The sequence below is a fragment of the Cnephaeus nilssonii genome (assembly GCF_951640355.1).
Source record: "Cnephaeus nilssonii genome assembly, chromosome: X".
NCBI lineage: Eukaryota > Metazoa > Chordata > Mammalia > Chiroptera > Vespertilionidae > Cnephaeus > Cnephaeus nilssonii.
In genome coordinates, this window is record NC_137071.1 from 29523558 (window position 1) to 29541103 (window position 17546).

At 35.3% G+C, this 17546-nt stretch overlaps 1 protein-coding gene across 1 annotated transcript in view; it reads left to right on the forward strand.

Annotated features, from left to right (window-relative positions):
- HDX (highly divergent homeobox) overlaps window positions 1–17546 on the forward strand; it is a gene marked incomplete at its 3' end in the record, with an annotated part of 159737 nt that overhangs the window by 38712 nt on the left and 103479 nt on the right. Inside the window, exon 3 of the mRNA XM_079765688.1 lies at window positions 104–1210. Within this exon, the coding sequence (XP_079621814.1) occupies window positions 104–1210 (1107 nt within the window). The remainder of the gene's footprint in view (window positions 1–103; window positions 1211–17546) is intronic.

Genomic DNA, 17546 nt, shown 5'->3' on the forward strand with positions numbered 1-17546 from the left:
TGGTTCTCTGACAAATGAAATACAATTTATCATATAGGAATCGTGTTATCTTGTCTTTTTTTGTTAAGAATTTTTCTACAACATAATTTTTTTATTTTTCCAGACGTGGGTTGGCAATAAGAGAAGAAAAATGAGCAGTAAAAATTCTGAATCAGGAGCAGCAACAACAGGAACTATTCCTGGTACCTCTTTGGCAGCTCCAGACATTACAGTAAGAAATGTGGTTAATATTTCTCAACCCTCAAGCCAACAGTCTTCTTGGTCATCTGCCAATAATGATGTCATTGTGACTGGAATATACAGTCCAGCCAGTTCATTAAGTAGGCAAGGCACAACCAAATATACAAATACACAAATTACAGAAGCACATAAAATCCCCATTCAGAAAACGGCCAGTGAAAATGGTACTGAGTTTCAGCTGCACATTCCTGTTCAAAGACAAGTAGCACACTGTAAAAATGCCTCTCTGCTCTTGGGTGAAAAAACGATTATTTTGTCAAGACAGACAAGTGTGCTAAATGCTGGAAACTCTGTATACACAAAGAAAAACTACGGAAGCTCTTCAATGCAAGCCTCTGATATCATGGTACCTCAAAAGCCATCTTGCCACCGACCTTGCAAAATTGAACCAGTTGGAACTCAAAGGCCATATAAGCCTGAACACACGCGTCTAACATCACATAACTTATGTGGGCAAAAGCCACCTATTAGAGATCCTTACTGTAGAACACAAAACTTAGAAATCCGTGAAGTATTTTCATTGGCAGTTAGTGATTACCCCCAGAGAATTCTGGGAGGAAATCCTCCACAGAAGTCTAGTTCAGCCGAAGGAACTTGTTTGTCCATTGCAATGGAGACTGGAGATGCTGATGATGAATATGCCAGAGAGGAAGAGTTAGCACTGATGGGAGCACAGATACCAAGCTACTCAAGATTTTATGAAAGTTGCAGTTCCCTTCGAGCTGAGAACCAAAGTACAGCTTTGCCAGGACCAGGAAGAAATATGCCAAATTCACAGATGGTGAATATTAGAGACTTGTCAAACAATGTACTATATCAAAACAGAGACTACCATTTGACACCACGGACCTCATTACATACAGCATCTACAACAATTTACAGTAATACAAATCCACCACGGAATAATTTTTCTTCACATTTTGCATCATCAAACCAATTGAGGTTATCACAAAACCAAAACAATTACCAGGTAACGTGTAACTTTGTTATATAAAGGTTTTAAAAACCATTGTTTGGTATAAAAAGCTGTGTTGGTATCCAGTTAGACTTGAGACCTGGGTCCCATAACTCAAATTTTGAAGTCATTTGAGATTTTTTTGCTTCAAAATGGTGGTTTGGGGTCATCTCTTTGAAGAATCTTGCACTTTTTTGGTCATGTTTAATTATGTTTTTTCTTTGTGGAATATAATAATTTTTATAACATGGCAACTTTCTCCTGACATTTAAAATGATTTGACCAGCAAATAGTAGCCTTATGGGAAGCAACTCACTTGCCATCACTAAAATAGGACTAAATTGGCTACATTCATCCCCTAGAACATAGATTATTCCTATAATGATTTTTACTTGTAGTGTGAGGAGATGTCACTAGATGAGTGGTGCTTTCCCTGGGTACATTGCAAGGGAAGTCAATCATTTCTCTAGGTGATGATGGCTGGGAAGTCAGAGCCTGCTGTAACTCAACCAACTCCTTTCTCTAAAAGGAAGTGCTTTATTCAAACATTAAGTGGAACATTAATCACATAGTCTTTTTAAAAAATGTGTATAAGGCATGTTCAAAATAAAAATTAAAGCAAATTTTACCTGTGAAAAAATAAATTACATTTCTTCACTTTCCCACATATTTAATTATCTACATGTGCTTCAAATATTCTCAAGAGTGAGGTATAAGCCTTTCTTAGAACACCCTTTAAAGTCATAGATCATCTCTTAAAAATCTGTTTCAGAGAATTTGAATTGCAGAGCATGAATATTTGCCTTTTTTCCTTGCTACTAGCTAGACTCTAATTTGTTCAAACACAATATTTAAATTTTATCTGAATTTAAGATGCTTCCTGGCTATTCTCAATTAATATAAAAAACAAACTTACCTTAACTCCCTTCATTTTATAATACTCTACTTCAAAATGAAAAGCAATATTAGAGTATGAGAACTATCCCTCTGGCACCTAGCCCTAACAGATGAGGACTCTATCATCATCATTAGTCATCATTTTTTTATTGAGAGTCTACCGATTTTTCTGTGTTTGCTCTTTCCTAAAGCATGCTTAAACTAACATTGAATCATACCATAAAGTTCCTCCCCAACACCCCTTTCATTCCCTGCTTTTATTTTTTTACTTTTTCATCCCTTCAGTTTTGTTTTTAATAACAATATTAGCAATATATTTAGCATTGTTGAAAGTTTTACACAGGCATCATCAGTTACTTTATATACCTGATCTCACTTGTGGCTATCTAGACATACAGATACTTAATCCACATTCCAATAACTTGTCCAGGATCACACATCCAGTACATGTGAGAACCACGATACAACTCAGGTATATATCATGTTTTTTTTTCCTGCTTTACCATACACCCTAACAATGTTAAATTCATTAGAGTATTTGGAGGTCTGAGAGTAAAATTTTAATTTTTCATAAGCTGACTGTTCCCTTAAGGACAATTTATCCTATAGTTATACCTTTTTATAGTCTCTATTTTTTCCTAAAAGAACTTTTAAAGGGATTTAATTTATATAAAATAACTTTAAGTGGAATAAAACTTAGCTAATTTTTAAAGAGTAATATTTTTAAAGAAAGTCAGTCTGACATAATTTCGAGCATGGGCTTAGAGCCTAATATACCTGGGTTCAATCTAGGCTCTGCCACTTTCTACTTGTGTGATTTCGGGCAAGTGACATAACCTTCCTTGTGACAGTTTCCTCATTTGTATAATATGGTTAGTAACACCTACTTTTCAGGAATGCTGTATCAAGAAATGGCACAATCTGTGCCAGACTCCTTGCATGCTCCATGGTTTAAATTTTCTTATACTTACAACCTCACAGTTAGAAAGCTAATGAAATTGCTAGTTTAGGCCTTTATATTCTATTATTCTATTTCAAGTAAAATATTGCAATATCACATTGTAGTTGGGGAAATAACAGCTGTAGTGCTGGCTGAGAGAAGACTGGAGATCAGCTATCAACTTCACCGTCATCTATCGATTAAAATCCCATGTATTTCTCTTTATATTATACCAGACCTCCTCCAACTTGACTTGGGACAGTATGGGAGAGACTGTTTGCAGAGAACCCTTGGGGCATCATTACCACCCCCTTCTTTTAATTAGTTGATGGTTGGGGAAAACAAGGCAGCCTGGGGAAGTGTAGTAAATCAGGTTTAGCATCTTAGTCTATTTGGGTTGCTACAGTATAACAAAAATACCATAGACTGGTGGCTTAAACAACAAAAATTTATTTCTCCCAGTTTTGGAGGCTAGGTAGGTGCTGGCAGATTCTGTGTCTGGTAAGATCCCGCTTCCTAATGCATAGAAGACTGTCTTCTCACTGTGTCTTTATAAGGTAGGAGTAAGGAAGTCTCTTTTGTAACAGCACTAATCCCATTCTTGAGGGCTCCATTATTATGAATTAACTACCTCCTAAAAGCCCAACCTCAAAATACCATTACATTAGGTTTCAACAGTGAGTTCAGCTGGGACACAAACATTCAGTCCATGTTAGTTTTTCTCCAAGATTTTAATGAAGCTCATTACCAAGCTATATTACTGTAACATCATGACTTAGAAAAATAGAATGTATGGCCATCTTGGCAGCTTTCTCGCTGTGAAACTAAGCAAACAATTCTATTTCATTTCTGACCCTGGGAATATGTAACAGAGATATTTGCCTCTTCTTTTTGTTACACTTGGTATCTTCAACCTAGTACTGAAGGATAGTCTAATTCCAAGCTATCTTGGTGAATAAGTACAATTGAGGGAATACTAAAGGATTCTAACAAGTTTAAATCAGCTCTGTTTTGCAGCCCCTTGGGAATCATAATAAGGTTAAAGTTGTAGTAAGGAAACTGTTAGGAGGTTGCTGTACCAGGATACCATAGCCCAATTACATTAAAAAACTCTCCAGGCTAACCTCACTCCTTAGAGGACATATTGCAGCCCTATTGGTCTCCAAAGTGCCATTCACTTTTCATGCCATTGCTGTTAGTCCACTATCATTAGTTTTTAATTATTAAAGATTCATAATTGATAAGAATCTATGTAAAGATATAGGAACATTTTGGAAGATAAGTGCTACAAGATTTTTTGTTGCAATTATCATTATGGCTTAATAATTAACTGCATTCCCATCCTTCATGAACTTCATAAAGATTTAAGAGTTAATAGAACAGCTGAAACTGGTTTGGCTCAGTGGATAGAGCTTCGGCCTTCGGACTCAAGGGTCCCAGGTTCGATTCCGGTCAAGGGCATGTACCTTGGTTGAGGGCACATCCCCAGTAGGGGGTGTGCAAGAGGCAGCTGATCGATGTTTCTCTCCCATCGATGTTTCTAACTCTCTATCCCTCTTCCCTTCTCTCTGTAAAAAATCAATAAAATATATTTTAAGAAAAAAAAGAGTTAATAGAACACTTTGAGCTTTTTTTCTCTTTTTTTTTAATGTGTCCTTGACCAGAATTGAACCCAGGACCCTTTGATTCCCAGGCTGATGTTCTGTCCACTGAGCCAAACCAGCCAAGGGTTGAGCTTCTTTTAAAAGATACTTTATAAGTTCAATGGATTTATCCCTATTAGTGAAAGTGCTTTGATAGTGCCTTCCAACTTTCATCAGTATTTCTGGGTTTTGGTGCATTAAAAAAACAACAACATATAAGTTTAATAGTTGCAAAAACTTTAAACATCATGGCATGCTAAACCAGTATAAAGGATATTTTGCTCTGAGGAAAGTGAAGGTCAGTAACATTCAGTGACTGTTAAAATACTAATAATTATCAGGCAAATATTCAACTTCAAAAAAGTAACAGTAGTCTGTATTGAATGGCTTTAGTTAGCAGGTATAATTTTATAGAACTTTATTGTGATAAAATTCACATAGTTTAGAATTCACATATTAGAAGTGTATAATTGGCCCTAGCCTGGTAGCTCAGATTGTTAGAATGTCTTGATATGCCAAGGTTGCAGATTTGATACCCAGTCAGGGCACATACAAGAATCAACCAATAAATGCATTAATAAGTGGAACAACAAATCGATGTTTCTTCTCTCTCTCTCTCAAATCAATAAATAAAAGAAGAAGTGTATAATTAAATATTTTTAATATATTCAGGGAGATGTTCAAGCAGCACCCTAATCTAATTTTAGAATATTTAATCACTTCATAAATGAACCATGTACCCATTAGCACACCAAATCCCCCATCCCAGCAGTAGAACAATTACTAATCTTTTTTTCTATTGCTGCAGAATTAGTTATTTTAGATATTATTACAAATGGAATTATACAACTTGTGGTCTTTTGTAACTGGTTTCTTTCAGTTACCATAATGTTTCCAAGATTTGTCCAGGTTATAGTAAGTGTTACCACTTCATTTTATTACTCTTTATGTATATTGCCATCCATTAGTTGCTGGACATTGGATTTTTTCTACATTTGTCTATTGTGAATAATGCTATGAACATTCACATACAAATTTTTGTATGGGCCTATGTTTTCACGTCTTCAGGATATATATCTAGGAATGGATGTCCAGTTCATATTGCAAATCTATGCTTAACATTTTGAGAAACTGACAAAACTTTTTCTAAAGTGCCTGTACCACTTTACACTCCCATATTAATGTATAAGGGATCTAGTCTCTCCACATCTGAACCAATATTTATGTCAGTCATTTTTTATTATAGCTGCTCTCATAGGTGTGAAATATCTCATAGAGGTTTTGATTTGCATTGCCCTGATAGCTAACAACGTTAATCCTCTTTTCTTGTGCTTAATAGCCATGTGAATATTTCATTTGGAGAAATGTTTATTCAGATAATTGGTACATTTTTAATTTTTTTTTTCTTTTTGAGTTGTAAGTGTTCAGTTTTTTATATATTCTCTATATTAGTCCTTGTTATATTTATTATTTGAAAATATAGTTTCCCACTCCATATGCTGTCTTTTCACTTTCTTGAGGGTAATGTTTATACATGAATGTTTTTAATTTTTAGGAAGTTCAATACACCTATTGTCACTTATGCTTTCAGTGTTGTAGCAAAGAAAATAATATCTAAGGCAAAGTAGCAAAGACTGACATTTATGTTTTCTTCTAACAATCTTACATTTGTGTATCTTATACTAGTATGTAGGCCTTTCATCTGTTTTGATATAGTTTTTGCATATGGAATGAGAGAGGAGATCACTTTGATTCTTTTGCATATGTATATCCAGGTGTCACAGCACTATTTGTTGAAAACACTATACATTCCCCAATGAATGCTCTTGCTATTCTTCTCAAAATCAATTGATCATATGTAAGAGTTTATTTCTGGGTATATAATATTTCCATTTGCATATCTATTTATATATGTGTATTTTTATGTTAATATAACATTGTTTTGATTACTGTAACTTTGTTAGAAGTTTTGAAATTGGGAAGTGAGTCCTCCAACCGAATTCTTTTCAAATTAATTTTGTCTATTCTGGGTACCTTGCATTTACATATGACTTTTAGGATCACCTTGTCACTTTCTGCAAAAGAAAGCCACCTGGACTATTTATAGAGATTATGTTCCATTGTACAGTAATTTGGGATTATTTCCATATTAATTATATTGAGTCTTCTGATCCATGTATGCCTTTTCACTTATTATATCTTCTTTAATTTTTAAATAATTTGTTCTAGTTTTCAGTAGATAATGCTTGCATTTATTCTGTTAAATTTATTCTGAAGTATATAACTCTGATGCTACTTTAAATGAAATTTCTATACTAATTTAATTGTTGAATTGCTCATTGATTTTTGTATATCAAACTTGTATTCTGAAAACTAGTATATTACTTATAGTAGACAACAGGGAATTCCAATGACAAGCACGATAGCTTTTACTTGTGTAAAATTTTACTTCTTTTTATTGACTAATTGCTAGTAACTCTAGTACAGTGTTGAATAGAAGTGGTACAAGATATGTTTTTCTTCCTGTTGATCTTAGGTGGAAAACGTTAAATATGATGTCACCTGTTGGATTTTGTAGATGCTCTTTGTCAGGATGAGGAGGTTCTCTTTTATTCCTGGTATGTTAAGTGATTTTCTCGTGAAAGGATATTTATTTTTGTCAAATGATATTTCTGTATCTAATGAGAAATTCTGTGCATTTCTTTATATTTTATCAATACAAAGTATTACATCTTTTTCTTTTTTCAGTAATTATTTTTGTATATTTTTTCAGATTAAGATATAATTGACATAGAGCACTGTATAACTTAAGTTGTACAGCCATAATTATTTCAGTTACTTATATTGTGAAGTTGCCATAATAAGTTTAGTTAATATCCAGTGTTTTAGTTAATAACAGTGTTTTTCTTCTTGTGGTGAGAACTCTTGGAGCTACTCTCTTAACTTTCAAATATACCATATAGCAATGTTAACTATAGTTATCCTATTGTACATTACATTCCTAGTACTTATTTATCTTATATAACTGAAAGTTTGTACCTTTTGAACACCTTCCTCCAATCCCCCCAAACACTGGTACCCACAAGTCTGATCTCTTTTTCTATGAGATTTTTTTTTTTACATTTCACATATAAATGAGATAATATGGTAGGTATTTGTCTTTCTCTGTCTGATATATTTCAATTAGCATAATGCCCCTAAGGTCCATTCATATTGTCATCTATACCAGGTTTTCCTTCTTTTTCAGAGCTGAATATTTATCCGATACATACAGGGTGTCCCAAAATAACATATACATAATTTGAATGATTATAAACTCAGTGTTTATTAACACACAGTTCATTTTCAAAATTTAAAAGAATCTACAGAAATGAGTAATTTTTTTTTGTCAATGCCTGTTTTTAAACTGATGACTTTTCTGGTCCAGGCACTGCTGATAATGTGAAGCAATGGAATCGCACACATCAAGAATCATTTCATTCAGCATTTGTGCATCCTTAATTCATCAACTGTCACAACCTTATCTTTTATGTATCCTTATTTTAAAAAGTCTAGTGGCACTAAATTTTCTCTGTTCAAAGCTTAGTCTGGCTTCACTCATTATTTTAAATCAGCTAAACCTGAAAAGGAGTGAAAATTAAGTGAGTTATCAGCCTTAAAGTATGTACACAGCCCTAGCCGGCTTGGCTCAGTGGATAGAGCGTAGGCCTGTGAACTGAAGGGTCACAGGTTTGATTCTGGTCAAGGGCATATGCCTGGATTGCGGGCTCCATCCCCAGTAGGGGGCGTGCAAGGAGGCAGCCAATCAATGATTCTCTCTCATCATTGATGTTTCTCTCTCTCCCTCTCCCTTCCTCTCTGAAAACAATAAAAATATTTTAAAAATATGTATACATTTTTGAGAACACCCTATATATACTAAAAACTACATATATACAAATACATTATGTAGTTTTTCTAATACATATATAATTATAGCAGCATTATTTACAACAGCCAATATATGGAAACAGCTTAAGTGAATGGACATAAGCCATTTCCATATCTTGGCTATTGTAAATAATGCTGCTATGATTACGGGGATAGAGATATCTCTTTGACAAAGTGTTTTCATTGACTTTGGATCTATTCCCAGAAGTGGAATTGCTAGATCATGTGATAGCTTTATTTTTAATATTTTGTGGAACCACCATACTGTTTTCCATGGTGGCTGCATCAATTTATAATCCCACCAACAATGCACAAGTGTTGCCTTTTATCTACATTCTGTCACCACTTTTTATCTCTAATTATTTTATGATAGCTATCATAACAAAATTAAGGTGATATCCCACTGTGTTTTTTAAATAATTCTTTATTGCTGAAACTATTACATATTTCCACTTTTTTTCTCCATTGACCTCCTCCAGCCCGCCCCCGCTCCCCAACCCCAGGCCTTCAGCACCCTATTGTCTGTGTCCATGGGTTATGCATACATGCATACAAGGTCTTTGGTTGATTACCTCCCACCCACCACTGTGGTTTTGATTTGCATTTTCCTTTTTTGATTAGTGATGTTGAGCACATTTTCATGTATCTATTAGTCCTTTATATATTTTGGATATTAATTCCTAATTAGACACATGGCTTTCAAATATTTTCCCATTCCTTAAGTTGTCTTTACATTTTGTTGATCTTTTTTATTTCTGTGCAGAGTTTTTTTAGTTTGATGTTGTCCCACATATATTGCTGTTTACTTTCTTTCTTGCTTGTGTTTTAAGAGTCACATGCAAAAATATCATTGCTAAGACCCATGGAGATTTTTCCTATGACTTCTTTGAGAAGTTTTATGATTTCCAGTCTTACATTTAAGTCTGTAATCTATTTTGAGTTAATTTTTGTGAATGGGTTAAGATAGAGGTCTAGTTTCATTTTTTTTGTATGCAAATATCCAATTTTCCCAGCACTGTTTTTTTAAGAGAAAATACTTTCTCCATTGAGTTTTCTTGGCTTCCTTATCAAATATTAGTTTATAGTAAATGCACTGGTATATTTCTGAGATCTTGATTTTGTTCTGTTGGATTATGCATCTTTTTTCTAATCTTTATTGTTGAAAGTATTACATATGTCCCATTTTTCCCCATTGACCCTTTCTAGCCTGCCTCCACCCTCTGCCCCGGTCTTTACCACACTATTGTCTGTGTTCATGGGTTATGCATATTTGCATAAGAGTTATTTTTTATGCCAGTACCTTACTGTTTGATTACTATAGCTTGAAAATAGGAATTGTGATGTCCCATGCTTTGGTCCTTCTCAGGATTACTTTGGCTATTTAGAGTCTTTTATGGTTCCATACAAATTTTAGGATTATTTTCTACTTTACTAAAAAATGCAATGAGAATCTTGATAAGGATTGCATTGAATCTATAGATGGGTCTGGGTTTTATGGACATTTTAACAATATTAGTTTTTCCAGTCCATGAACACAGGATGCTGTTCCATTTACTTGTGCCTTTTTCAAATTCTTTTATCAATGCCTTATAATTTTCAGAGTAGAGATTTTTTTACCTCCTAGATGAATTTATTCCTGATTATTTTGTTGTTTTTAATGCTATTTAAAATTGGATTATTTTCTTTACTTCTTTTTCAAATAATTTATTGTTAACGTAAAGAAATGTTGCTGGATGGCAGAATAGGTAAACACTAGTACTCGATTGAACCTTTCAAAACCACATCAAAATTACAACTATAATACAGAACAGTAATCATTCAGAACCATCTGAAATCTGGTTGGATGGAAGTACTACAGCTAGACAATTAAAGAAGAAAGTGCCCTAACTGGTCTGGCTTAGTGGATAGAGCGTCGACTTGCAGACTCAAGGGTCCCAGGTTCAATTCCGGTCAAGGGCATGTACCTTGGTTGCGGGCACATCCCCGGTAGGAGGTGTGCAGGAGGCAGCTGATCAATGTTTCTCTCTCATCGATGTTTCTAGCTATCTATCCCCCTCCCTTCCTCTCTGTAGAAAATCAATAAAATTTATTTAAAAAAAAAAGAAGAAAGCACATCGAAACTGGTAGGAGTGGAGGCGCAGAACAGGCTGGTCTGACACACTCATATGGGAATATTGTGGCTATGGAGGCCTCTGGTGAGGAATAAGGGGTCCCAGTCCCACACTGTTCCCCCAGTCCTGGGATCCAAAGCTAGAAAGAAAAGCCCCCATAAGTTGGGGCTGTAAAAACTAGCAGGAATTGTGGCTGAGTGACACAGAAGCTACTGGAGACTCAGGCAGTTCCTCTTAAAGAGCTGGCATGCAGACTTACTCATACTCGATTTCTCTAGGCTCCCATGCTGGGATGGCAGCTTGAAAGGAACCTGGCACATTTGGGGAAGAATTGGACTGTCTGAGATCAGGGCATGAATTTATCCCAGACAAGGGTGTTCACATGAATCATTGTTCCTGTGCTAGAACCTCCCATATTGCATAGCTGACTGGCAACCATATCTGAGTTTCCATCAGCTTGGCTCATACTGTTGGCTCTGCCCTGGTGATTCCGAGACCCTACCCCATCCAATTTGCAGCCCCATCCAAGCTGTTTGCAGTGGCCTTGACATATGAATGGCCTGTCCATGTTAAAGCTTCAGACTTTCTAAAACCCTCTTTAAAAAGCATCAGCTGGCATCATTGTACCCTACACCTATAAATAAGAGGCCCAAGACAACTTGGCTTCGCCTAGGCACTTCCAAGCCCAATGTAAATAGAAGCCATTTGCAGATTTCTCTGTACTTCCTGCCAGGTGCCCCCAGGCAGTGGTTGGTTTTGCACCTCCCAGGAGGCCTCAGAGCCAGTGCACCTGGTGGACATATTCAGATTATACCAGATTAAAACTCTACACATCCAAAGTGATACACTCAAGGGGCAGACTCAGTGAGCACCAAAGCCCCACTGAAGTGAGTCCTCCTCCATAGGGGTGTATCCTGCACAGCATCTCTTCCATTATTCTCACAGCTGGTCCTCACATTCAATTGGACTGGGGTTCAATTCCTCCCAGTGTGGCCCGCAGCAATTAAGGCTCAACTACAACAAGACAGTGCACACAGCCTACACAGGAGCACACCTAGAGTGCCCAGCTCAGGTGACTGGGGAGGTTGGGCCTTACAGGAACCTACTACACAAGGTATCTCTACCAATTCCAGGAGACATAGCAGCTCTACCTAATACATAGATAAAAACACAGGGAAGGAACCAAAATACAGAGACAAAAAAAACAAAACAAAAAACAATAAAACAAACAAGCATGTCACAAATGAAAGAACAGAAGAAATCTCCAGAAAAAGAACTAAATGGAATGGAAGCAAACAAGCTACTAGATACAGAGTTCAAAACAATGATTATAAGGTTGCTCAAGAATCTTAATGAGAGATTCAAGGGACTTAGTGAGACTTTCAAGGATCTTAGTGAGAATTTCAAGAACCTTATTGAGAACACCAAAGGCATGAAAAAGGACTAGTCAGAAATTAAGCATACACTAACTGAAATAAAAAAATAATTTACAGAGATTCCACAGTAGAATATAAGATTCTGAAAATCAAATCAACAATTTGGAATATGAGGGAGCAAAAATCACCCAGCCAGTAGAGCAATAAGAAAAAAGAATCCAAAAAGATGAAGAGAGTGTAAGGAGCCTGTGGGACAATTTCCAACATACCAACATTCACATTATGGGTGTGCCAGAAGGAGAAGAAGGAAAGCAAGATGTTGAATACCTATTTGAAGAAATAACAAAAGAAAACTTCCCCTACTTGGTGAAAGAAATAGTCTTACAAGTCGAGGAAGTGCAAAAAATCCAAACAAGAGGAACCCAAAGAGGCCCACACCAAGACACATTATAATTAAAATGCCAAAGGCTAAAGACAAAGGAAGAATCTTAAAAGCAGCAAGAGAAAAGCAGTTAGTTACCTAGAAGGGAGTGTCCATATGGCTGTCAGCTGATTTCTCCAACAGAAACTTTGCAGGCCAGAAGGGAGTGGCAACAAATATTCAAAGTGATGAATAGCAAGGATCTACAACCAAGAATACTCTACCCAGCAAAGCTATCATTTAGAATTGAAGGTCAGATAAAAAGCTTCACAGACAAGAAAAAGCTAAACTAGTTCATCACCACCAAACCAGTATTACATGGAAGGCTGAAAGGTATTCTTGAAGCTGAAGAAGAAAAAGAAGAAGAAGAGGAGGAGGAGGAGGAGGAAGAAGGGGAGGAGGAGGAGGAAGGTGGCAATAAATACCTATCAACAATTGAATCTAAAAATCAAAATAACCTGAACAAGGAATTGAATGAACAAAATAAACTGATAAATAAAATAGACCCAGAAACATGGAAACATGGAACAGACTGACAAATCTTAGAGGAAAGTGGGGAAGGGGTGGGAAGAGATTAACCAAAGATCTTCTATGCGTATATGCATTACCTATAGACACAGACAAAAGGGTGGTGAAGGTCTGGATTGGGGTCAGGAACCAGGTGGAAGGAGGCAATGGGGGTGGGGGGACAAGGAGACATTTGTCACACTCCTAACAATAACATTAAAAAAAAAGAAATGTTACTGATTTTTGCATGTTAATTTTGTATCCTGCAACTTTACTGAATTTGTTTATTAGATCTACAGGTGTTTTTTTTTGTGTGTGTGTGTATGTGTCTGAAGCTTTTAGGGTTTTCTATATAGAGAGTCATAAAACTCTACTATTTATTTCCAATTTTGATGTTTTTTATAACTTTTTCTTGTCTGATTGCTCTGGCTGGGAATTCCAGTAACAAGTTGGATAGGAATGGTGAAAGTGAGCATCTCGGTCTTTTTCCTCATTTTAGAGAAACATTTTATCCTTTCATCATTGAGTGTGATGTTAACTGTGGACTTGTCATATATGACCTTTTTTGTTGATGTGTGTCACTTATACATCTAATTTTAATAGCTTTTTTCATGAACAGATGTTGAATCTTGTCAAATTATTTTTCTGTATCTGTTGAGATGATGAGATTATATTTTTCTTTTCCTAATAATGCGATGAATCAGATTGATTTATTTTTAAACTATTAGCCCTGTGCACGAATCCATGCGCCAGTAGCTCGCCAGTAGCTCACTGCCGCCCTCCAGTAGCTCTCCGCCCACTTCCCTGCCCTCCTGTAACTCCCCCCTCCCCCCTCTCCCCGCCCCCCTCATAGCTTGCTGCCCTGCTCCCTCCTGTAGCTCTTCACTGCCCTCTTGTAGCTCGCTGCCCCACCCTCCTGCTGATCCATGATCTGGTCATTACGCAGTCGGTCATTACCCTTCACAGTGTAACAACCATTTGCATATTACATCTTTATTATATAGGGTATTGAAGCATCCTTGCCTTACAGGGATAAATTCAATTTGGTAATGATAAATTATCCTTTTTAAAGTGCTGCTGAATTCAGTTTGCTAGCATTTTCATGAAAATTTGTGCATTTCAATTTATCAGGGTAGTATTCTTTTCTGGCTTTGTTATCAGCGTAATGCAGACTTCATAAAATGAGTTTGGGAGTGTTCCCTCTTGTTTTACTTTATTTGGACGTGCATTAATGTTTTTTAAAATCCTTGGTAAAATTCACTAGTGAAACCATCTGGTCCTGGCTTTTCTTCATTGGGAGACTTTTTTAAATTACTAAATCAAATTTCTTATGAGTAAGTGGTATGTTCAATTTTTCTATTTCTTTCTTATTCAGTCTTGGTATTTTCACATTACTTCTAGGTTTTTAAATTTGTTGGCGTATACTTGTCCATAGTAGGCAATTATGATACTTTGCATTGCTGTGGTCAGTAGTGTCTCCTTTTTCATTTATAATTTTGTTGATTTGAGTTCTCTTTCTTTTTTCATTGGTTAATCTAGATAAAGGATTGTCAAATTTGTTTATCTTTTCAAAGAACCAACTCTTACTTTTGTTAGATTATTCTATTTTTCCTGTTTTATATTTAATTTATTTCTTTTCTATTTTTATTATTTCCTGCCATCAGTACACTTGCAGCACAATTTGTTATTGTTTTTCTATTCCCTACAGGTGTAGAGGTAGATTACTTATTTGAGATCTTATTTCTTAATGCTTTTTTTTTTTTTGCTATGAACTTCCCTTTTAGAACTGCTTTTGCTATATTTTATAAGTTATGGTATGTTGTGTTTCCATTTTCATTTTTCTCAAGAAACTTCTCTGTTTCTCATTTAATTTTTTCTTTGATATATTGGTTGTTCAAAAGAGTTTTAATTTCTATGTGTTTGTAAATTTTCTAGGTTTTTTGTTATTTATTTCTATTTTTATTCCATTATTCTCAGAAAAGTTACTCGATATGATTTAAATCTTTTAGATTTTGCTAAAACTTGTTTGTGTTATAACATATGGTTTATCCTAGAATGTGTGAATTGTGCACTTGAGAATGTGGATTCTGCTGTTGTTATATAGAATGTTTTATATATGTCTGTTAGACCATTTACTGTTGCTGAAATCCACTGTTTTCTCATTGAATCTTTATCTGGTTGATCTATCCAATGTTGAGAGTGTGGTATTCAAGTCTATAATTATTATTGTATCACTGTTCATTTCTCCTTTTAGTGCTGTTACATTTTGCTTTATATCTTTAGATGCTTCACTATTGGGCACATAAATCTTTATAATTATTACATCTTAGTGTTAAATTAAACCCTTTATTTTTATATGATTTTTTTCTTTCTTACTATTTATAGGTTAATATCTATTTGTCTGATGTAAGTGTAGCTACTCTGGCTTTTTAAGGTCCCCATTTGCTTGAACTGTCTTTTTCCATTCCTTCATACTCCATCTATATGTATCTTTAAGCTAAAGTTACTCTTTTGTAAGCAACATATTATTGGATATTGTGGTGTTTTTTTAATATATTTAACCAGTATATGTCTTTTTATTAGAGAATTTAATCAATTTACATTTAAAGTAATTATTGATGGGTAATAAATTACTATTGCCATTTTGTTCATTGTTTTCTGGTTGTTTTATAGATCAATTGTTCCTTTTCTTTATCCAGCTGTCTTTTTCTGTTTACATGTCTTTTGATAAGCAGTATGCTGTGACTTTTTTGTCGTGTTATTTTTTTTGTAATTCCTAAAAGATTTTCCTTTGTGGTTATCATGAGGCTTACTTAAAATATCTAAAACATATTTTAATGTGATAAAAGCATAACATCAACAGAATTCTTATATTTTAGATTTTTATTTCTTCTTCTCATCTCACTTTAGGTTATTGCTGTAACAATTTACATGTTGATAATATTGTGTAACAAAACAAATTAGTATATTTGTCATTTTTAGTATGTTCATTTTTAAAATCTATTTCTATTTTATTAATTTATATTTATTGTTGCAAGTATTACAAATGTTGCCTTTGTTTGTGTGTTTTTCCCCATCCACCCTGTACCAACTCCTCCCAGGCCTTCACCATTCTATTGTCTGTGCATGAATTATGCATATATGTACCCCAGTTAATCATTCCCCTCCCAAGCCCACCCCCGCATTCCCTCTGAAATTCATAAGACTGTTCCATAATTCTGGATCTATTTAATCCATCAGTTTATTATGTTCATTAGATTCCACATATGAGTGAGATCATGTGATACTTATCTTTCTCTGGCTTATTTTGCTTAGCATAATACTCTCCAAATACATCTATAGTATTGTAAAAGGTAAGAATTCTTTCTGTTTTACAGCTGTGTAGTATTCCATTGTGTAGATGTACCACAGCTTTTTTATCCACTCATCTGCTGATGGGCACTTAGGCTGTTTCCAAATCTTAGCTATTGTAAATTGTGCTGCTATGAACATAGTGGTGCATATATCCTTTCTGATTGGTGTTTCAGGATTCTTAAGATATATTCCTAGAAGTGGGATCATTGGGTCAAATGCGAGTTCCATTTTTAAATTTTTTAGGAAACTCCATACTGTTTTACATCAGTCTGCATTCCCACCAGCAGTGTACTAAGGTTCCTTTTTCTCCACATCCTTGCCAACACTTGTATGTTGATTTGTTGATGATAGCCATTCTGACAGGTTTGAAGTGAAACCTAATTATTGTTTCTTTTCAAATTAAAGTTTTATTGTTGAAAGTATTACATATTTCCCCTTATTCCCTATATTGACCCCATCTAGCCTGCCCCTATCCCCCAATGCAGGCTTTCACCACCCTATTGTCTGTGTCCATGGGTTATTCAGATATGCATACAAGTTCTTGTGAGATCTCTTCCCACCCACCCACCCACCAGTGAATTCCTTCTTAGATTCCACAGTTTGTTCCATGCTTTTATGTCTATGCATCTGTTTTATTAATCAGTTTATTTTGTGCATTAGATTCCACATATGAGTGAGATCATATGATACTTGTCTTTCTCTGACTGGTTTAGCATAGTACTCTACAGGCCTCTTCATACTGTCTCAAAAGGTAAGAGATCCTTCTTTTATAGTGCTGCATAGTATTGCATGATGTAAATGTACCACAGCTTTTCATTCACTTACTTACTGATGGGCACTTGGGCTGTTTCCAGATCTTAGCTATTGTAAATTGTGCCGCTGTGAACATAGCGTTGCATACATCCTTTCTGATTGGTGTTTCAGGTTTCTTAGAATATAACCCTAGAATGGGATCACTGGGACAAATGGCAATGCCATATTTATTTTTTGAGGAAAATTCTTACTGTTTTCCATAATGGTTCAGGAGTCTGCATTCCCACCAGCGGTGTATTAGGGTTCCCTTTTCTACACATTCTTTCCAGCACTTGTCATTTGTTGATTTGTCAATGGTAGCCATCCTGACAGGTGTGAGATGATACCTCATTGCCATTTTAATTTGCATCTCTCTGATG